At 37.8% G+C, this 22500-nt stretch overlaps 10 protein-coding genes and 5 non-coding genes across 15 annotated transcripts in view; 3 read left to right on the top strand and 12 right to left on the bottom strand. All coding sequences in view use genetic code 11, as the record gives it.

Annotated features, from left to right (window-relative positions):
* atpA (ATP synthase CF1 alpha subunit) overlaps window positions 1–876 on the bottom strand; it is a 1524-nt gene extending 648 nt beyond the window's left edge. Inside the window, exon 1 of the mRNA in view lies at window positions 1–876. This exon is cut by the window's left edge and continues 648 nt beyond it. Within this exon, the coding sequence (YP_010167113.1) occupies window positions 1–876 (876 nt within the window).
* A 68-nt stretch (window positions 877–944) lies between these two features.
* Window positions 945–2236, bottom strand: atpF (ATP synthase CF0 subunit I). The gene is made up of 2 exons: window positions 2092–2236; window positions 945–1354 (listed from the first exon to the last, which is right to left on the bottom strand). The coding sequence occupies exons 1-2, from the start codon at window positions 2234–2236 to the stop codon at window positions 945–947; spliced, it is 555 nt and encodes a 184-aa protein (YP_010167114.1).
* A 378-nt stretch (window positions 2237–2614) lies between these two features.
* atpH (ATP synthase CF0 subunit III) lies at window positions 2615–2860 on the bottom strand. Its single transcript has one exon. It carries the CDS (start codon window positions 2858–2860, stop codon window positions 2615–2617), a length of 246 nt encoding a protein of 81 aa, YP_010167115.1.
* Window positions 2861–4173: 1313 nt separating this feature from the next.
* Window positions 4174–4920, bottom strand: atpI (ATP synthase CF0 subunit IV). The gene has a single exon. The coding sequence runs from the start codon at window positions 4918–4920 to the stop codon at window positions 4174–4176; it is 747 nt and encodes a 248-aa protein (YP_010167116.1).
* Window positions 4921–5145: 225 nt separating this feature from the next.
* rps2 (ribosomal protein S2) lies at window positions 5146–5856 on the bottom strand. The gene has a single exon. The coding sequence runs from the start codon at window positions 5854–5856 to the stop codon at window positions 5146–5148; it is 711 nt and encodes a 236-aa protein (YP_010167117.1).
* Window positions 5857–6029: 173 nt separating this feature from the next.
* Window positions 6030–10238, bottom strand: rpoC2 (RNA polymerase beta'' subunit). The gene has a single exon. The coding sequence runs from the start codon at window positions 10236–10238 to the stop codon at window positions 6030–6032; it is 4209 nt and encodes a 1402-aa protein (YP_010167118.1).
* A 140-nt stretch (window positions 10239–10378) lies between these two features.
* On the bottom strand, window positions 10379–13202 carry rpoC1 (RNA polymerase beta' subunit). The gene is made up of 2 exons: window positions 12750–13202; window positions 10379–12001 (listed from the first exon to the last, which is right to left on the bottom strand). The coding sequence occupies exons 1-2, from the start codon at window positions 13200–13202 to the stop codon at window positions 10379–10381; spliced, it is 2076 nt and encodes a 691-aa protein (YP_010167119.1).
* Window positions 13203–13207: 5 nt separating this feature from the next.
* Window positions 13208–16423, bottom strand: rpoB (RNA polymerase beta subunit). Its single transcript has one exon. The coding sequence runs from the start codon at window positions 16421–16423 to the stop codon at window positions 13208–13210; it is 3216 nt and encodes a 1071-aa protein (YP_010167120.1).
* A 1259-nt stretch (window positions 16424–17682) lies between these two features.
* Window positions 17683–17753, top strand: trnC-GCA. The gene has a single exon. It is a non-coding gene; the product is annotated as a tRNA-Cys (tRNA).
* Window positions 17754–18636: 883 nt separating this feature from the next.
* On the top strand, window positions 18637–18726 carry petN (cytochrome b6/f complex subunit VIII). Its single transcript has one exon. The coding sequence runs from the start codon at window positions 18637–18639 to the stop codon at window positions 18724–18726; it is 90 nt and encodes a 29-aa protein (YP_010167121.1).
* A 1282-nt stretch (window positions 18727–20008) lies between these two features.
* Window positions 20009–20113, bottom strand: psbM (photosystem II protein M). Its single transcript has one exon. It carries the CDS (start codon window positions 20111–20113, stop codon window positions 20009–20011), a length of 105 nt encoding a protein of 34 aa, YP_010167122.1.
* Window positions 20114–20895: 782 nt separating this feature from the next.
* trnD-GUC lies at window positions 20896–20969 on the bottom strand. The gene has a single exon. It is a non-coding gene; the product is annotated as a tRNA-Asp (tRNA).
* Window positions 20970–21401: 432 nt separating this feature from the next.
* On the bottom strand, window positions 21402–21485 carry trnY-GUA. The gene has a single exon. It is a non-coding gene; the product is annotated as a tRNA-Tyr (tRNA).
* Window positions 21486–21548: 63 nt separating this feature from the next.
* On the bottom strand, window positions 21549–21621 carry trnE-UUC. The gene has a single exon. It is a non-coding gene; the product is annotated as a tRNA-Glu (tRNA).
* A 558-nt stretch (window positions 21622–22179) lies between these two features.
* trnT-GGU lies at window positions 22180–22251 on the top strand. The gene has a single exon. It is a non-coding gene; the product is annotated as a tRNA-Thr (tRNA).
* The last annotated feature ends 249 nt before the right edge of the window (window positions 22252–22500 follow it).

Genomic DNA, 22500 nt, shown 5'->3' on the forward strand with positions numbered 1-22500 from the left:
AAAAACGTCTCCTGGATAAGCTTCGCGACCAGGTGGTCTTCTTAATAGAAGGGACATTTGGCGATAAGATTGTGCTTGTTTGGAGAGATCATCATAAATTATTAAGGTATGTCGTTGACGGTACATAAAATATTCAGCCAGAGCGGCTCCTGTATAAGGAGCGAGGTATTGTAATGTAGCAGGCGAATCCGCTGTTTCCGCTACCACAATGGTGTATTCCATTGCTCCCCGTTCCTGGAAAGTAGTCACTACCTGAGCCACGGAAGATGCTTTTTGACCAATAGCTACATAAACGCATATTACATTTTGACCTTTTTGATTGAGAATAGTATCTGTAGCTACTGCTGTTTTACCGGTCTGTCTGTCCCCAATAATTAATTCTCGCTGACCGCGTCCTATAGGGATCATCGAATCAATAGCAATAAGCCCCGTTTGAAGAGGCTCATATACGGAACGTCTCGAAATAATACCTGGAGCGGGAGACTCAATTAACCGATATTCAGAAGCTAAAATTTCACCCCTCCCATCAATAGGTTTAGCTAGGGCATTTATAACACGACCCAAATAAGCCTCACTCACCGGTATCTGAGCAATTCGTCCTGTTGCTTTCACGGAACTACCCTCTTGTATCATCAAACCGTCACCCATTAATACAACGCCAACATTATTGGATTCCAAATTCAGAGCAATACCTATCGTACCCTCTTCAAACTCTACTAATTCACCTGCCATTACTTCATCAAGACCATGAATACGAGCAATGCCGTCGCCCACTTGAAGTACGGTACCAGTGTTCACAATCTTTACTTCTCTATTATATTGCTCAATCCGTTCGCGGATAATATTACTAATTTCTTCGGCTCGAATGGTTACCATTAGTATCTCTTAATTCTTTCTAGGAAGCAAAAAAGGAGAAAAATAATACCTATCCTATAGTAGAAGGACTAATCGGTTATTTCTTTCATGGCCCCAAGTATGCCAATATTAGCACCGATGGTGCGTAAATGTAACTCGCCGTTCAAACAATTATTCAGAGTTCCTAGAGCCCCTTGTAAGGCTTGTTGGAAAACTCGTTGTTGGACCTGATTAATCGCTCTTTGTTGTTCGAAATGAATGCTTTCGTTTTTGTAATTTTCTAATTGTTCCAAATTCTGATAAGCGGCATTAATCAAATTTATCTTTTCTTGTTCTATCTCAGAGTATCCATTCACTCGAAACTCTTCCGCTTCCCTTTCCACTTTCTGTAAGCGAGCCCGTGCTTTTTCAAGCTGCTCAACGGCTCCTCCGCATAGTTCTTCTGAATTGCGAATAGTACTCAAAATCCTCTGCTTTCGATTATCTAATAAATCACTTAATGAAAGTAGATTATCTCCCCATCAATTCCACAACTTCCACGATCTCTTCCCGAACCGAACATGAATCTTTCGATTCATTTGGCTCTCACGCTCAATTAAATTACTTATACTTATGGGGCATTCCCATATCTCTTTCTTAATGAGCCTACCCTCTCTTCTCTGTTCGTATTCCAGGATATAAAAACTGATACAAGAAAACCCAGGATCTCTGGAGGGCTCTTCTGACCAGACCAAAAAAACTTGTAATTGTCAGCAAAGTCGTTTCTTTTATTTCTTCACATCCAAAAGAATTCTTTCTCATTTTATACACATAGGTCGTCGATTCAGCATTAGATAAAAAGGAAGGGGCGAGGTACCCGTTTTTCCAGTCAATGGTTCAAATCATTTTATTGATATGAGTGTTCTATATCAAATAAATTCCCAACAAAATGATTTATGCATTTTGAAACCATCTTATCTTGTACTAACGCAGTGGTAGAAAGAGTACCGTGTTGTGCTTAGACTTCAAACAGTTCAGCTTTAACCATGTTAACTAAATGGTCTCACATTATTGGTTAATAGAGAATCCAATTTACCAACGAGTCACGAAATGCTATGGTTCTTACATAGGACTTATTGATTTATTCAGAAGTAATTCGTTGAGATCGTGCACCTTTCTCTATTATTAGATTACAATAGCAAAATATAAAGTGCAGCTGGTTGGTTCCAGCCTATTCTTGAAATACACAACTCGCACACACTCCCTTTCCAAAAAAGATCAATACACCAAGCACTACACTTAGATTTATTAGATTTGTTGCTAAAATATCGGTATTAAACCCGAAACTCCCGGCGGATGGCCAGTGACCCAAAAAAACGAAAGAATCGGTTAGATTTTTCATATGCTCTCCTCTTATCTTATGGATAGGAATAGGACTAACAAAATAAAAAAAGATTTCCTTTTTTGTATCACTTCACTCCTTATTTAGATCCCCGATAAGACACTTATGAAGTCCCAAGTCTCGTGTCAATTGCGACATACCCTCCTAAAATAAATAAAAAAGGGAAAATGCTCATTCATTGGACTAAGGGCGGGAAAGAAGAAAGCGAGCGGAAGCGGATCCACTAATTCCTCAAATCAGTACTTCCCCGGAGTATTGGATCAAGGAAGAAGTGATTGTAGGAGTGAAGTGTTGAGTTGATATAATTTGAAGAAGCGAAGTGGCAGGGCCAAAGCAAGAAAAGAAGTACGTATTTTTCACATTTTCACGTTTCTAGGATTACACAAAGGGATTAGCAAATAAAAGTGCTAATGCCACGACCAGCCCGTAAATTGTTAAAGCTTCCATAAAAGCCAGACTAAGCAATAAAGTACCTCGTATTTTACCCTCTGCTTCTGGTTGTCTAGCAATACCTTCTACGGCTTGGCCCGCAGCAGTACCTTGACCGACTCCGGGTCCAATAGAAGCAAGTCCTACGGCCAATCCAGCAGCAATAACGGAAGCAGCAGAAATTAGGGGATTCATGGTAAGCTCCTCACAACAAAAAATGAAGAAATGGTTAATGATATAATCAAATAAACCAATGAATTCTTATATATAATTAATGTTATTATTAATGTTATATATTTATATTATATATTAATTAGTTACATTACTTATTATTTCATATTCCATCACTAAGATCCATACAACTAAACTAAGAACTCCGAACCCAATTTGAGTTAAGAAGTGATGTGATGATATTTGATATTACTGAATCATCAGAACTACTTCAATATCTCGTTTTTATTCACTATCCAAGTCTTTGAAAATCCATATTAGTTCTTCTATTTCTTTGTTCCGAACCCACTCTTTCAATTCCTCCCTCCTTCATCTTCTCTATATGCATTCATAGGCTTAACTTCATATTCAATCCACATATACAATAAAGTCACAGACGAAAAAGGGAAGAGCTTATATATCGTAATCCATATAAATAAAGTGGAATCTATATCTATTAAAGTGGAATCTATATCTATATAATAGAAAGTTGATGGGGAATGAAATAATATAGATGGGTAGTCCATATATATGAATATCTACTATCACATATACATGTTTTCTTCCATAATGTAAACCATCGCCATCTTATTTCTATTGAATCGGATCGGACCCTGGAATCATCCTTCTAAGCATACACCGGAGTTCACATATAATATGTAATGTAGCTCGGCCCACCTAACCTACTGAATTTTTCATCTGATTCGTGAACTCTTTCTTGTCTTTGTCATTATCTCACATGGATACAAACGAAGAGATTCATCAAAGCGAATCATCCCATATCAAGATTTGATTGATTGATCCAACTCCTCTTAATTCCAATTTTGGTCAATTGTTGAATAGAATGGAATGAAATAGCAACGGTTCCGCAGAACATAGTTCTTGTTGTTTCGTCGCGCGTCCCAAACGGATAACAATTATTTATTATCCAAATTATGAATCTTCGTAATTGACTGGGCAAATAAAGGCGATGTATGACATGAATAGGAAAAAAGGGGGATCTTAGGAAAAATTGGGAATCTCCCCCTTTTTTTTACAATTCCGTAGTGTAATACGTAATATAATAAATATTAATATCGTACATATATATCTGTTCCTACTCTATATCATACATATCATAAATATAGATTGATATATCAATCATTTCCTCAAGCGGGTATCTTGAGCTACCCATGAATTATTTATTGGAATAAGATTCATGGGCTTAATTTTGAATTGATTGAAATGAAAAAAGAAAAAGCGACTGTTTGAACTTTGAAATTCAAACAAAGCATTATTTTCTTATTTCTTATTTGTACTCAATGATGACCTTCCATGGATTCACCTATATAAGCCGCGGCTAAGGTTGCAAAAATGAGAGCTTGAATACCGCTTGTGAATAATCCGAGGAACATCACAGGTATAGGAATCACTAAAGGTACTAAAGAAACAAGAACAACAACTACTAATTCATCGGCCAATATATTCCCGAAAAGTCGAAAACTAAGTGATAAAGGTTTTGTGAAATCTTCTAAGACATTAATTGGTAAAAGTATTGGAGTTGGTTGAATATATTTACCGAAATAACCCAATCCCTTTTTAGTAAGGCCTGCATAGAAATATGCCACTGACGTGGGTAAAGCTAAAGCAACAGTAGTATTTATATCATTCGTGGGTGCAGCTAACTCCCCATGAGGTAACTGTATGATTCTCCAAGGTAAAAGAGCACCTGACCAGTTAGAAACAAAAATAAATAGGAACAGAGTTCCAATAAAAGGAACCCAAGGACCATATTCTTCTTCTCCAATTTGAGTTTTGCTCACGTCTCGAATGAATTCAAGAACATATTCGAAAAAATTCTGACCGTCGGTCGGGATAGTTTGTGGATTCCGAACGGCTATAGCGGCTGAACCTAATAAGATAGCAATTACGACCCAGGAAGTTATAAGTACTTGGGCATGCACTTGGAAACCCCCTATTTGCCAATAGAAATGTTGGCCTACTTCCACGCCGGATATCTCGTATAACCCCTTTAGTGCGTTGATGGAACATGGTAGAACATTCATATTACCCTCTGACAGAAATGGAACTTAAGAAGGAATTATTTTGATTCAACCATTTATACTAATTTAACTTAACCATATATTTCAGATATTAATTAATGAATTAATCACGTAATATATCCCCGGCAATGAAAATCTCCTTTTTCACATTCAGGAATAGTAAGAATAACCGATTCAATGAATCTCTGGGTTTCCCGAAGCGAAGTAATTGACTTATCTTATTATTAATCAACGACTTCTTATATAGCTAGAACGTCCCTGACAAATTGCGGATACTAATTTGTTAAGAATCAATCGGATGGAAGCTATAGCGTCATCGTTGGCTGGAATCGGAATATCTGCGAGATCTGGATCACAATTTGTATCGATTAAACAAATAGTTGGAATACCCAAAGTGACGCATTCTCGAAGGGCCGTATATTCTTCTTGCTGATCAATGATGATTACAATATCGGGTAACCCCGTCATATATTTGATACCGCCCAGATATGTTTGAAAGTGAGATAATTGTCTCTTCAATATTGCTGCATCCCGTTTCGGGAGACGACTGAGTTGCCCCATCTCGGCTCTCACTCTCAAGTCCCTGAACTTCTGAAGCCTCGTTTCCGTAGTGGACCAATTCGTTGACATACCACCGAGCCATTTTTTATTGACATAATGACACCGAGCCCTTATTGCAGCTGATGCTACCGAATCAGCTGCCTTATCTTTCGTACCAACTATTAGGAAGTGTTTTCCTCTACTTGCTGCGTCAAAAACTAAATCACAGGCTTCTGATAAAAAACGAGCAGTTCTCGTAAGATTTGTAATATGAATACCTTTACGCTTTGCAGAGATGTAAGGTGCCATTCTAGGATTCCATTTCCTAGTACCATGACCAAAATGAACCCCCGCTTCCATCATCTCTTCCAAATGGATGTTCCAATATCTTCTTGTCATTTATCCCCACACTTCCTCTAAAAAAAAGAGACGAGGTACCCTGAAATAAATAATTGTTCCAATGGAACCTTCTACCGCGGGTTAACCGTTGATACACGGTCCAAGCTTCATTATGAATTCCTTTACCCTTGGTTTCGATATTCTCTTTATTAACAAATGACCATTATATTAGCTTAGCTAATAATGAATCCGCTCTTATGAACGATTGGATTAGATCCCATAGCATAGAATGGTTGTTCTGATGTATTATGGAAACTCTTTGGCTTTGGGATGCAAGAACAAAATAATTCTCTGTGGTGGAACAGAATATCTCTCATTTCCCCCCCGAAAAAATTCTTCTTTTGTATTTCCAAAGGAATGTTGTTGTATTCCCTTGAACGGTGAACGAATCGTTTGAATCCGGTACCAACGGGTATCATCCCCCCCAGAACAACATTCTCTTTCAGACCTTTCAACCAATCAATACGACCCCGGAGAGCGGCTTTTGCTAAAACTCGAGCGGTTTCCTGAAAACTAGCTTCTGATATGAAACTTTGAGTATTCAGAGATGCTCTCGTTATTCCCAATAAGACGGCTCGGTAACAAATAGCCTCTTCCAAAGCACGACCTGCTCGTTCTGCTCGCAACAATCCGATTAGTTCCCCGGGTGAAAAAACATTAGACATTCCATCTTCTGAAACCAACACTTTTGATGTTATTTGTCGTACAATAATCTCTATATGCTTATTATGAATCTGTACCCCCTGGGATCGATAAACCTTTTGGATCTTATTAACCAAAGAAATACGACTTTGCGCTATGGTGAGTTCAGCACCAATCAGGAATCCCCAAGGAATTCCAAGAATTCCTGTTATATGTTCGTTCCAACCTTCAACCCTTTTTTCTAGGTTCATCGATATTGAATCAATCGAACGAACTTCTAACACTTGTTCAACCTTTGGAAGGCCGTGAGTTATATCACCAGATCTCGATTTTTCATATATAAATGTAACTAATGTATCTCCTTCGTAAAAGATTTCTCCATAATCACCATGAACGGTTGCTCCTCGGGTCGCCAAATAGGGTTTAGCTGATCTTATTATGAAAGAGTCAAGATAAACCATTATAACTTGACCAGATTTTATGCGTGTTCCGTGTTTGGATAGACATACATTTTCACAAATAAACTGTCCGAGGCTCATTATTCTGGTTGTGGATGTCTCCTCACAATAATCGTGAGGGAGAAAGCACGAACCGAATAGATTAAAAATGATGTCACTGCATGGATTTGCATTAGAGATTCTCCCGTTTTCGTCCACTAAATAATACTTAAGTAGTTGGAAAGTCTGTTTTGGATTATTATTATCCAGTATTAAATATTTATTTAACAAGATCTCATTATGAGTTATTGAATGATAAGATGGGGAAAAATTATGAATTTTAGGTACAGTACCTAAGGGACCCAACAAATTAAGAATTGGAATCGGGGTATCCTCTTTTTCTTTAATTGATTCTTTGGTCACATTGTGATATTTCGAAACATTGATGCGAGAACAATTAGATGATGAAAAAACTATAAGAGATTGGCCTTCTTTATTTCTATTAAGAAATGTACGAACGGTTCCTTGATGTTGACTAAGTGATTGAATTTTAACCTTGGAAGAAAAAAGATTGGTATTGGCGCAATATGACCCAGTATCAGGAATCACTGAACCTGGTCTATCATTCCTCTTTCCGGTATACAAAATAGGAGACTTCACCAATTCAATTCTTATGAAATATCGAATCAGATCATTTGCCCTTACTTCAGCAGAAGAAGCCTGAACCTTTTCTATAGAACCTTTTCTGTCTTGGTCCAAATTCAATACTAAACAAGTACGAACCAATTGAATACTTGTATGGGAAATTCCTCGAATTGGTTTGCCATCCCCATAAAGGATATAATTGACAACTTGGAGTCGCAAATTATCCTTTTCCTGTAACATATCCCCAGGGAAAAGCGTTACTAGATTTATCCCATCAGCTATTTCATATGTCACTACGGGTCGTACTGAAACAAAATATTTTTTCTTGATAGGTGTGATCCGTTGGACATAGACCCAATTTTTCCCTTCCCAATTTTTCCCCTTTGATCCCTTATCCATTTTTTTTCTTGCTCCTGGTGGTATCAAGATCCCAATGTGTCGGGATATCTTATCTGTTTCTCCAGGAAAATGGATACCTCCAGAAAAGATTTTCAGTTCAATCTTTTTTTTTTTTTTTTCTATTCGGACCAATCCACCTATTTGGCTTCTTGTATTAAACGTAATTCGTGTATCTACTCCAATGATACTATTGTTCCGTACCATTATGGATGAAGACCCGGGCAAGATATGGACTTCTTCGGGAATGACAAAAAATCGATCTACTTTCATTTGGTATTTCGGTCTAGATTCTTTTGGTCTTCGATACTCAATCAGACCCTCTTTTTTGACGATTGAATCGACCTCTATGATGCCATATTTGGTAATTCCCGAACTGCTTCTTCTGTATCGTGGATCGTCGAAATAAGCAAGAATACTATTTCTACGTAAAATACCATTTGCGGGTATTTCAACCGTGATACTAGTACTAGAATGAGGCGTTAATTCCTTCTCCCGTTCCGGATCATATTGGAATGGTATGATGAATCTATTTCTTCGCCTCTTCGCCAATAAATAAGAATTCTCTTGGAGAATGGCGGGATATATGAAATCCCCATCACCTTTGGATATGACTCGCTCAGATCCTGCTGCATAATCAGAAATCCTTCGCCCTTTTCTCGCCAGGGGATCCGAGCCAAACAATTTGTGTCTCACTCGATTATTATTCACCGAGAAGTCAGAAATGGATCTCTCTTGGACAGAAAGAGATTGAACATTCATTTGATCTTGATCCTTGTGGAGTGAAAAAGGCACTAGACTGGATTTGCACGGACCCCCCGATAAGATCCATAAATGACTTGTTTTGGGTAAGAAATGAACATTACCGTGTGTATATTCAGGTGCATGGTACACACCGGTACTCCAATGCATTTCTCCCTCTGAGTCAGAATAAATATGTTTTCGAACCCTCTCTTTAAAATGGAAAGTGGATGTTCCAGCACGAATCTCAGCAATCACTTGTTCTGATTCCACATATTGATCATTTTGAACCAAAAGAAAACTTTTTGGTGGAATATTCACACTATGTATAATATCCTGACTCTCAATAGTCACATATAGGTCTACATAGCAGAGAAAGGCAGGATGTCCATGACGTGTGCGTGTGGGATGAACCAAATCCTCATTGAATTTGATTTTTCCATTAGAAGGAGCTCGTACATGTTCCGCAGTACCACCTGTGAATACTCCACCGGTATGAAAAGTTCTTAATGTTAGTTGAGTCCCTGGTTCTCCAATGGATTGACCCGCAATAATACCTACTGCTTCTCCCAATTCAACCAGGTCACCATGAGTGGGACTCCGACCATAGCATAATCGACAGATCCAAGATGCACTTCGGCAAGTGAAGGGAGTTCGAATATATATTGGCTGCGCCCGAGAGGTCATGAATCGATTGACAAGCCCAATCCCAATATCTTGATTTCTGGTAGCAATGCATCGTAGACCTAGATATACATCGTTTGCTAATACGCGACCTATTAGCGTTTGGATCAAAATTCTTTCCGTCATCCCCTTTCGAAGACTCACGGAAATACCTCGGGTACTTCCACAATCCGTTCTACGTACAACAATATGTTGAACTACTTCAACAAGTCTACGCGTGAGGTATCCAGCGTCTGACGTTCGTACAGCAGTATCCACAACTCCTTTGCGGGCTCCGTAGCAGGAAATTGTATATTCCGTTAAAGAAAGTCCTTCGCGTAAATTGCTTTGAATGGGTAAATCAATCATTTGTCCTTGGGGATCTGACATTAATCCTCTCATACCTACTAATTGGTGGACCTGAGATGCATTTCCTCTAGCTCCAGAATAGGACATTATATGAACTGGATTTGAAGGATCAGTCATCTTAAAATTAAGATTCATTTCTTGTCTCAAATATTCACTTGTGGCATACCATATCTCGATTGATTGACGTAATTTTTCTACCGCATGTACATTCCCATAATGATGGTGCTTTTCCAAAATCAAACTTTGTTGTTCAGCATCTTGGACTAACCATCTCTTAGAAGGTGTTGTTAAAAGATCATCAATTCCTAATGAAATGGATGTAGCGGTGGCTTGCTGAAAACCCAGAGTTTTTACTTGATCCAGAATGTGTGATGTATAGGCTATTCCGAAATGATCTATTAATCTGCTAATAAGCCGTTTCATGGCAGTTCCATCTATCACTTTATTGTGAAAGACCAGATCGGCCCGTTCTGCCATAAGTACCTCCATATTCTGATGAGTAGGATTCGACAATGGGTTTGAGTCAGTGATACTAAGACTTCCTTTCCTCGATCTTGATTCACTTACAAATTCAGGAATTATGATACTAGTTGAACCAGACCGAACTAGATTCCGAGAGATATCACATATCAGGTACCATATGAATAGGACCGACAAAACCCCTGTACGGCTTCTTCTATTTCTCGATAAAAGGAAATATGGCCAACAGTAGTTCGAATGTATATACAAAGCATTCCTTTTTTTACACTTCTTACTACTCGATAGTGATCATAAATCTCATGATAAGTGCCCAAAGATTCATATTGAACTTCGATGGGAACTTCTCTATTTATTGAGGCAATGACACGTTGATCTAGTCGCCACCGTAGCCATAAAGTACTATATAAATCGATCCCTTTCTGCCGATAAGCCCCAAGTGCATCGTAGGAACTACAAAAATAGGGTTCTTTCCCTTTCCTATACTCATAATTACTATGATCAATTCTTTCATTTTGGTAGTTTCTGGGGTTACATGGATTATACCTATTTGCACAAATACCTCTACGATTCCCCATCGTTAATACATAGAGCCCCATAAGCATATCTTGAGTGGGTACGGAAATGGGATCCCCAATGGCTGGAGACAAGAGATTCGTATGAGAAAACATAAGTAAACGAGCTTCTGCTTGAGCTTCCAAAGATAAAGGTACATGAACAGCCATTTGATCTCCATCGAAGTCCGCATTGAATCCCTTACAAACCAATGGATGTAAACAAATAGCTCGTCCCTCCACTAAAATAGGTTGGAACGCCTGTATGCCTAATCTATGCAAAGTGGGTGCTCTATTTAGCAATACAGGATGCCCCTGCATAACTTCTTGAAGTATTTCCCATACAATGGGTTCTTTTTCCCGAATTTTACTTTTAGCAAGTCCTATGTTGGAAGCAAGATGTTGTCTGATTAGACCACGAATTACAAATGTCTGAAAAAGCTCTATTGCTATTTCTCGAGGTAATCCACATTGATGCAGTGAAAGCGAAGGGCCTACCACAATGACGGAACGACCCGAATAATCGACCCGTTTACCAAGTAGAGTCTCGCGAAATCTTCCCTCTTTGCCTTCAATTACATCTGAAAACGACTTGTAAACTTTATTGTGACCGTCCCTCATTGGTTGTCCGCGGATCCCATTATCAAGAAGTGTATCTACAGCTTCTTGTACCAATTTTTCCTGACACATTACTAATTCCCCCGGCGTAGATCTACTTGTTGTTAATAGATCGGTAAGAGTATTGTTCCGATAGATAACTCTTCTATAAAGTTCATTAATATCTGAACTCATTGATTTACCCCCATCAATCTGAATGATTGGCCTCAACTCGGGAGGAAGAACTGGTAATAGGGACAAAACCATCCATTCTGGTTCTACATTTGTTCGAAGAAAATGCTTAGCCAATTCCATGCGTCTAACCAAAAAATCTTTTCTCCTCCCAATTTTTCTATCTTCCCAGTCATTCCCGGTTGATCCTTCTTCTCCCAATTCCTTCCATTCCACCAATGAACGATCTATAATAATTCGCAAATCCAGATCGGCTAATTGTTCTCTGATAGCAGTAGCTCCGGTAGATATTTCTCGATTTCTAAATGTATCGAAGCCTTGGGTAGTAAAAAAAAGTGGGATACTGTATTTCCGGGATTGGATTTCATATTCGAATGAACCTCGTAATCGTAAGAAAGTAGGTTTTTTAGCTATGGGCCTAGCAAAAGAAAAATTGGGATAGGTTCCTATAGGATCTTCCCCCCCCCCCTAAAAATCGGACGTGAAGGTTTCCTCTCATCCGGCTTAAGTAGTTATACCAAATAAGGGGAACTTCCAAATTTTGCTCTAGAAAACCCCACAAGGATCTACTCCTTACTCAAGTTCCCAGTGAGGACCAACCCTCATTGATTTGATTTCATTCTTCCCTTTACTTCCTCAATTAGTCATTCAATTACAACATAAATGTGAAATTATTGAGTAGTCTACTTCCCTTCGAATGATGAATCCCCTTAAGGAATACATTGAAACTCACAAAGGATTTACTTGTCTATATATCGTTCCGTTCGATCCTTTAGGTCCCTACTTTACCTCGACGATTATGCCATGTTCTTCCTTGAAGCATATATGCGATGGATAGACTCCTGTAACCGTGCCATCATATTTCATTTCTAATTGCTTAACAGAATTTTTTTTATAAATTTAGAATTCTAAAAGGAATCTAATGGCTAGATCCACGAAAGAACATGAAAAAAGTTTAACGAGGTACAACTAGCAATTCCCTATTACTCTCTTAGGGAGTCGACCATGGATTAATTCCTCTTTCATTTGGAGGTATTGAATACACCCACACCCAAAATTCTGAGCTTCATGTTATTCTTACCAATAGACATGTCAGAGCTAGAGGCATCCCAATCGGATTAAATAGGATGACAGTTTTTCATTCTGAATCTGTAAAATCGTAATTTCGATCAAATCACACATCGCAGTATACCAGGCCTTCTAATTCCTTAAGAGGTTTATCTGAAAGATTCGCGATATAACTAGGAAGACGTTTCAAATACCACACATGAGTCACCGGGCATGCTAGTTTGATGTATCCCATTTGATATCTTCGGATCCGAGAATCAACAGATTCGACTCCGCATTGTTCGCAAAATTTCGGTTCTTCTTTTTCACCCCCGATCACTCGATAATTTCCACAAGCACAAATTCCACTTTTTATAGGTCCAAAAATTCTTTCACAAAACAACCCATCTTTTTCCGGTTTATTGGTTTTGTAATGAAAAGTATAGGGTTTTGTCACCTCTCCAACTATCTCTCCATTCGGTAGGATTTTGTTGGCCCAAGCACGTATTTGTTTAGGAGAAACTAATCCAATTCGAAGTTGTTGATGTTTATACTGATCGATCATAGAAGAAAAATTATGATTCATTCCGATCAAACTTCCTTCCTATTCATCTGGAAGTTTTTCTCAGATACAAGGAAATGATTCAGTTCCAGAGATAAAGATCGTAGTTCGCGAACGAGCAATCGAAAGGATTCTGGCGCACCCTCAGGATTAGGTATTGTTCCCCCAACGATCGTGGTACCAAGTACTTCCTGACGAGCTCTAATATGATCGGATTTATAAGTGAGCATCTCTTGTAAAATATGAGCAACACCAAATCCCTCTAGAGCCCAAACTTCCATTTCTCCTACTCGTTGTCCACCTTGCTTAGCCCTTCCCCTAAGGGGTTGTTGTGTAACAAGTGCATAATGACCACTGGAACGTCCGTGGATTTTATCATCAACTTGATGAATTAATTTTAACATATAGGACTTTCCTATTATAACAGGTTGTTCAAAAGGATCTCCTGTTCTTCCATCAAATATTCTGCTCTTTCCAGGATACTCGGGTTCAAATACCCATGGATTTGCTGTTTGCTTACTGGCTTCATATAATTCAGAAAACACTAGTTTTCTCGAAGCCTCTTGCTCGTATCTCTCATCAAAGGGTGTTATTCTATAATGTCTGCCCAGCAGGTCTCCCGCTAACCCGAGCGAGCATTCAAACATCTGTCCCACATTCATTCGCGAAGGTACTCCTAATGGATTGAATACCATATCAACAGGTGTTCCATCTTGCAAATAAGGCATATCCTGTCTAGGCAAAATTTTTGAAATGATACCTTTATTCCCATGTCTTCCAGCTACTTTATCGCCCACTTTGATTTTACGTTTCTGTGAGATATATACACGAATCATTTCTGGATTATAAATGGAACCCCCCTTTTTCTGGCCCCACCTGACATCAATAACTCGACCTCTTCCGCCTATAGGCAACTTTAGACAAGTTTCTTTTGCAGTGGATACCTGAATGCCAAGTATGGCTCGTAATAATCTATCTTCTGGAGCATAGGATGATTCTTTCGCTGTCTGAGGCGTTAATTTACCTACTAAAACATCACCAGTTTCTACCCAAGATCCCAGCATCACAATTCCATTTCTGTCTAAATTGCGGAGTAAATAAGGCTCTAAATGAGGTATTTCATTAGTGATTCTTTCAGGTCCTTGGCTTGTCACATGAGTCTGAATTTCATATTTCCGGATATGAAAAGAAGTATAAATATCGTCATAGACTAGACGTTCACTAATGAGTACGGCATCTTCAGAATTGTAACCCTCCCATGGCATATAAGCTACTGATACATTTTTCCCCAAAGCGAGTTCGCCACCAACCGTAGCCGCACCATCCGCCAAAATTTGCCCCTTTTTCAGGCATTTACCCCGATGAACCTGAGGTTTTTGATGCATCCAAGTATTCTTGTTGGAACGCTGATACATAACCAACGGAATGCTTATAGTGTCCCCATTACCTGATAAAACGATCTTTTCAGCATCGGTATAAATGATCTTTCCCTCGCGTTCGGCTATAGCCGAACCCCCTGAATCGAGAGCCGCTTGGCGTTCCAAGCCGGTTCCAACAATACACTTTTCGGACTGAGAAAGCGGAACTGCTTGACGCTGCATATTAGAACTCATTAAAGCCCGATTCGCATCATTATGCTCGATAAAAGGAATGAGAGAAGCTCCAATAGAAAAATATTGGAAGGGATAAATATTTCGAAGATGAATCTGTTCCCATGCAATAGTCAAGAATTCTTGACGGTATCGAGCTGGACCAACTTCTTCTTCCTGAATACCCCGAGTCAACGCCAAAGAATTTCCCGCCGCCACCATATAGTATTCATCTCTACTCGGGGATAAATAAACCATCTGTTCTTCTTTTGATCTCTCAGATATTTCATAAAATGGGGTCTCTATAGACCCCCAATCACCAACCCTTGCATGAATAGCTAAGGACCCAATAAGTCCAACATTGATTCCCTCGGACGTATCAATTGGGCAAATACGCCCATAGTGACTAGGATGGATATCTCGTATACGAAAACTAGCAGTTCGTCCTGTCAATCCCCCAGGACCCAAATAACTCGATTTTCGCCCATGAACTATTTGTGTCAATGGATTAGTTCGATCCAAGACTTGAGATAAAGGGTGTAGGCCGAAAAATGATTCATAAGTTGTTGTTAATGGAGTTGAAGTTACCAAATTACGAGGAGTCGGTATTAATTTATGCCGAATTGCTCCACATATAGTTCCCCGAACCACATTTTCCAAGCGAACCAAAGCCAATCCGAATTGATCCTGTAACAGATCCGCTACAGAACGAATACGTTTATTTTTCAAGTGATTCATATCGTCGAGTGTACCCATTCCAAATTTCATTCCGATCAAATGATCGGCAGCAGCCAATACATCTCGTGGTAACAAAAACGTATTGTTCTGGGGTATATCAAGATTCAGTCTCTGGTTCATATTTCGTCGGCCAATCCTTCCTAATTCACATCTTTGTTGAAAAAATTTCTTTTGTAATTCTTTACATAAGGACTCAGAAAACACCGGATCACCGCCTACACAAGCAAATTTTTGATAAAACTCTAAAATGGCATTCTCCTTTGAACCAATCTTTTTTTTCTCCTTCTCGTTTGGGAAAGACAAGAAAATTTCAGGGTAGCAAACATTGTCTAGAATTTCTCTTAGACTTGAACCCATAGCTGATGATAGAACTAGAATAGAAATTTTTTGTTTCCTGCTTACACGGGCCCATATCCTTTCTTTTCTATCAATCTCTAATTCTGATCTTCCTCCCCAATCTGATATTATGGTGCCAGTATAGACAGAAATTCCGTTATGATCCAATCCTGTACTGTAATAAATACCGGGACTTTGCAATATTTGATTGATGACAATTCTGTAAATTCCATTTACTATAGAGGTTCCCAAGGAATTCATTAGAGGAATGTTTCCAAGCAATACGGTTTGTTCTTGCATATTTCTACCGGTTCTCCAAATTAACCCCGCCGGTACATATAACTCAGAGGAATATGTAATTGATTCATACACAGCATCTCTTTCTTTTATCAAAGGTTCCACCAATTGATAAGATTCCCCAAATAATTGAAATTCAATTTCTTGATCTGTATCTTCAATTTTTGGAAATTGATGAAGTTCTTCCATCAAGCCCTGATCAATGAACCTACAAAATCCCTCAAATTGGATCTGACTAAATCCAGGTATTGTAAACATTCCCTCATCTCCACCATCCCGGAGCATCTTTAGTTTCCCGTTTTTCGAAAAAATCCCATTATTGGCTCACTCTTTACCGAACCGTACGGATACAGATCGATCTAGCAATGATGGAATGTATATTCCGTTTACTGAATCACATGAAATTTTATTCAACCCCAAACACATACATATATATGTTATATGTAAATGGAATGTATGGGCGGAGGGAGAAGGAGAATTTTGTACTAAAATTCGAGCAACAGATGCAAATCTAAATGACTCGATAAAACATTCATGGAAACAAGTTGGATTCTGCCACTGATACCATACCTATGGATACCATACCTATGGATACCATACCTATGGAGTCTTATTACTTATTAGAGAATATCAAATGGTCTATTTGATCCAATTTCTTTGTATATCTTCTACCTTTTATCTATCAATTATGTTATGATATTATGATCAGATCTGGTTAGGTACCAGAAAAATGGATTGATTCGGGATTTGATCTGTTCTATATCTACTATATCTATGTTATATAAATGATAGAGAGACAGAATAATCAGAACATTAGAAAAATCCGGGTGGCTTTTATTTTAGCACTTAGCTCGTTGATTCCGTTGTTCAAAAGATAATTCACACAAAGGAGGGATCTATTTCGACCATTTCATTTGAGTTGTTAGTAGAATACAATTGCAGTACGTACGTAAGAGGAGTTGTATCGATGAAGTAATGCGAAGCTAGCTAATCTCGCTAGCCCATACTTTATTGCAGTTACACTTGGATATATATTTCGTTCGTGCTATATCATGAATTTCTATTCCAAATGGATCATGATTGACTATAAGGGTGTGTAAGCTATCTTACTGTTTGGGGTTTACATAAACACATAGTTGTTATTATAATTAATTGGAATTGAATTGGATTGATTTTCTTCTTATTACATTAAAGTAAAGCATTTGGAGATCAAAAGAACCTTTCGTAAATTCACATTCACATTCGTGAAATAGTTAATGGTTCCAATTAAGTATTAAATGACTGTGACTGGAAATTTATTCTTTATTTTCTTTTTATTTCAATGCAATCAATAAAAAGGGAAGTTTTTAGGTCTTATGTTGAGATACTATACAATAGATCTAAGAAAATCTAAGAAAATGATCTCAACTAGAGGAAGAGTAAGTTGGGTAAAAAGATGGATAGGATAAGGAAAACAGAATTGGAAGATGCAAATCCAATAAAAACCAATGATTCAGTAACCCTCTCCAAAAAGAGTATTTACGCCCATTTATTATTTCTTTTTTGGCGGCATGGCCGAGTGGTAAGGCGGGGGACTGCAAATCCTTTCTCCCCAGTTCAAATCCGGGTGTCGCCTGATCAACACAACAAATGGCTCGGAATCCTGCTTCGCTGATATAACTGGCCTGATTCTTGCCCGGTGGACGAAAAGGACCGTTGATACTTTATTTTATTTATCTTCAGAATCCGCTTCAAAATACGCAGGTTCTATGAAAGAAGGGCTGTAAATCTTTGCTCCGAGGATCCAACTTATAGGAAAGACTATAACTATCAATCTTTCCGAATTACCATACCCTACCAATGCCCACTGTAGGGTCTCCTGATTCAGTCGTGAATTAGATCTCGCTTAGATTCGCCACGGGGGAAATCCTAGGGGTTGTGGAGAGGGCTGAAGATACTTTGTATACAGGCCGTACTCGCGATAGGATTTCAGTGCTCAGCCAGTCATTCAATAGTGAATGGTTAACTGGCCCCTATAGAAGAAAGTAAAAAAAGAATTTTTAATTTTTCTGTGGTAACCCCCGCAATGTAGCAATGTAATAGGGTGTCTACCGATTGTTTCACAGAAACAGAGATAGTAAGGTTTAGCTTAGGGAGAGACAGTTATCCATCTTGATGGTATATATGTAGATATATTTTCCCTATGAAACGCAACAAAACAAAGAATAGATCTTACTATTACGACATGTTCCATTCCCCTAGTAACATCCCCTTGATACTTCTAATGGGTAACGTGTATCTGTTGCGCTTGTGCTTAATTCTTCCTCACCACAAATCAATCCTATATAGGAAATAGAGACTTGTTACAATACAAGCGGATCCATTGGATCGGTTTGTCAATAGCTTTAAGTCATAATCTCTTTTTTTTGACTCTGCACCCCCAATTCCCCTATTATTATTTTAGGGATCAATAATGTAACAATTCCTTCATATTCATCGAGATAGGGGGCATGATTCACATGGATATAGTAAGTCTCGCTTGGGCTGCTTTAATGGTAGTTTTTACGTTTTCCCTTTCACTCGTAGTATGGGGAAGAAGTGGACTCTAAGGGTACTACTAATTGAGTGTAATTGAGTTGAGTAATCAGCTTGTATCAATTGTTTAATTTCATAATTAGATCGTTTTATGTTTAAATAAACATATCTTCCATCTCAAAATTCCACAGAAATTTAGTAATTAATTACCTTTCATTTTCATTTAACCTTTGGATCCGCTATCTCAATTATTCCCGCGTTCGTATTTTGAAAATCAAAGCAACTCCCCTGATAATGATAGAAAATTGATTTTTTCTAATCAAATTGATTCCTCCAAAATATTCCATTTCATTTTGATGAACCCGTTCTTTCTTACCATAACATTAACATCATTATGGCATAACATTAACATCATTATGGATATTACAATGAGGAGCAACAATCCCTATTTGATTTCTTTCCCTCTTTACTGTTCAAAGGGGGAGTCGTTCTGCTATTATGTAGAGTAGATACAACTTTATACTGTAGGCGACGAGAGGCTACGCATAAGAAAAGAAGAGCGCCCGGTGATCCACATATACTTACCTTAGACTCCTGGCATTTGATTTATGCTTTATCGCCTCACCATCAGGGTTCAAGCATGAAAAAAGGTCTACTACCCCTTTTCCAGATACGAATAACTTACCATAGAACTCCTTGGATCGTCTAGTACAGATCATCCAATTCACAATTCTTTCTTTTTCTTCGGAATTTAATTCTAAAAAAAATTACTTGCCTTTCTTTTGTATATGCACATACTACTCCTCCACTCTTTCGCAATAGTTAAATTAATTAGTTCTACTACTTAATTTAATCAAACAAAAATCTATCCTGATTACTGATTATCATTATGAAAGTTATTAACTTAATGAAAGATTAATGAAAGAGAAACCTATGAATTAGTACAATTCAGTTATTAACGTTAGATTCTTTCGGATTCATCAAAATAAAAACGAATGGATGGGTGGAGCGAAGAGATGGAATGGGAGTGCTATTTGAATCTATATATATATATTATATATAATATGTGATAATGAATTTATGGATTTGCATCCACATGTATGTATGTAGATTGATTTTAAATTGATCTCTATCAATTCCATATTCCATATCTTCATACAATAGATAGTACGGTAGAAAGGTTCATATAGTTCTCCCCACCGTACTATCTCATCTATTGGATACATACACCGAGGATTCAATCCAGTCTGCTCATTTCATTTAAGACTTGGAATTGTCATCCCTTTCTTTCATTTATTGAATCATTTTTAAAAGAACTAAACTAATAAAATTAGACTAACTCAAGTTTCATTCAAATTAATCATTTTGACTGACTGTTTTTACGTAGATGATAAGTAAAAAAGCAGTAGGAACTAGAATGAACAGCGCAGTAGCAATAAATGCGAGTATATTTACTTCCATAATCTCATAATTTCATTTTATTTTGCTTCGCAAGAAATCGGGATCTAATCCCATAGAGATGATCAATCCTTCTCCATAATTTTGAAATTCAATGGGATTAATTAAATCCTGATAATACTGAATCGGATTCTAATATCATGAATAACAATATCTGATCTATCAAATCAATTCATCGTCGAGAATTGAATAGTATAACATAGGAAGATCTTTTATCCATACTGAATCGAAAAATTGCATTCCTGACCCCCACCCAAGAATCCCTTTGAATTTCTCATATTTTTCTACTCTTTCGTTCCTTTCTATAACCCGCCGTCCTCATTCTTTATAGAATGATATCATATGAATGAGGTTCGACCAGTATTCCATCCGTCATAGATCCAAACAGTAGAAGTGAACTGGAAAACGAATTAAGTTCTAAGCTAAGTTTTTGTGATGACCTAATCTTCTTGAAAGACAGAGAAAAATGAAAAAAAAAGATTATTCGTTCTATTTTCTATTCTCCACCCCCAGAACAGAAAGACAGGATCTTTGATTGATCTTTTATTAGTATTCGTATCCTCCTTCCTTTCCTTAATTCAGACGTATAAATCGAGAATCCAGCGTGCAATTTGGGCGAGATAAAGAGATTGTCCCCAATTCAATTAGTAATTGAGCTTACCTTGCCCGATGATAAATGTGAAATCAGGATCCTTCCACCTGGAATTAGACACTGCTCTTTGTCTCCTCCCCTTCGCAGAAGGCGGAGAGATGAATCAATCGATTCATAGGATCCCAGGTCGGTGCGGGACTGACGGGGCTCGAACCCGCAGCTTCCGCCTTGACAGGGCGGTGCTCTGACCAATTGAACTACAATCCCAAGAAAATGAGGTGTACAGCTTACATTATTTATTGTTTATTTTGATTTTATATTTTGATTTTATTTCATCGAACCATAACCGTATAGATAGATCATATAAAAAAATACGACGCCTGTAACGGATATACTGATATACATATCTACATAGATAGAAGAGAAGATGGATGGATAAATAGCAAAGCAACCTGTGGTTATTGCCAAATTGACTGACAATCCATCTTTCAATGAAAAAGGGCTCTTTTCTTTTTCATCTTTTCATTTGATTTCTCGGATTGGCTGAAAATAATTCAAAATAATTCATAGATCCAGATTGTTAGAAACATCAGAACATGGAGGAACAAATAGAATCAAGTTGACTCTTTATTCCTCCATATCATCATGTATTTTTGGAGTACGGATTGGTTATATCATCCTCAAGGATCGGTGAATTCTTGGGCCGAGCTGGATTTGAACCAGCGTAGACATATCGCCAACGAATTTACAGTCCGTCCCCATTAACCGCTCGGGCATCGACCCAGGAAGAATCAATTGTCGGTTTATTGATAATTCATGGTCAATTTTTCTTTCGTCGTACCCTACTACCCCCAGGGGAAGTCGAATCCCCGCTGCCTCCTTGAAAGAGAGATGTCCTGAACCGCTAGACGATAGGGGCACGCCCACCCGATCGCCATCATACTATACTCATAGTATGAGTAGTTTTTTGGAATTGTCAATGTCAATATAATGAATGCTAGGATACGAACAACCTTTCGTGCTTTTGTGATTCCGTATACATATAATATTAATGTAAGAAAATTTCTTTATTGTTCATTCAGGAACCTTTCATTACATTATATATTTATATATTCTTATATAACAATAACAATTCTTATATAACAAAGATGAATTATATAATCTAATCATAATCAAAATAATGGAGTATAGGGGATGTCTTGCCCGACAGAAAAAGTCAAACCCATTCATTCTAATTTTCACTCATTGATTCGCGCATCATTAAGATATAATAGACATAGACTGTTATATTACTATTCATTTCATATATGTATTTATATATGTATTTAATTGAATTAACTATTCATTGTTCCTGAATGAGCCCCCATCTGTATATGTATATTGTATATATTATATACAATATATACAAGATATAATTGTACAAGATATAATTGTACAGGTATATCCAGTAGATTGGCTAAATTTGTGAATTAAACAGGCCCTTTTAACTCAGCGGTAGAGTAACGCCATGGTAAGGCGTAAGTCATCGGTTCAAATCCGATAAAGGGCTTTTCCATGAAGCTGCAATGGTCATTTTTCCGCATCCGGTAGAGATGGTATAAAAAAGGGAACTGCCTGGCAAAGTTATAATGAGTTATGGGGTTGAACACTTGTTCATTCATTATGATAATAGGATGTCCCGCATTAGGAAGACTACTATGTTACTAAGGGATATACTCTGTTACTAAGGGATATACTCTCGTTATTCATATTTTTTTGTCTTGGGACATAGATATTCTAGATACCCAAGTAGCAATTA

Source organism: Nymphaea colorata, chloroplast (assembly GCF_008831285.2).
Source record: "Nymphaea colorata chloroplast, complete genome".
NCBI lineage: Eukaryota > Viridiplantae > Streptophyta > Magnoliopsida > Nymphaeales > Nymphaeaceae > Nymphaea > Nymphaea colorata.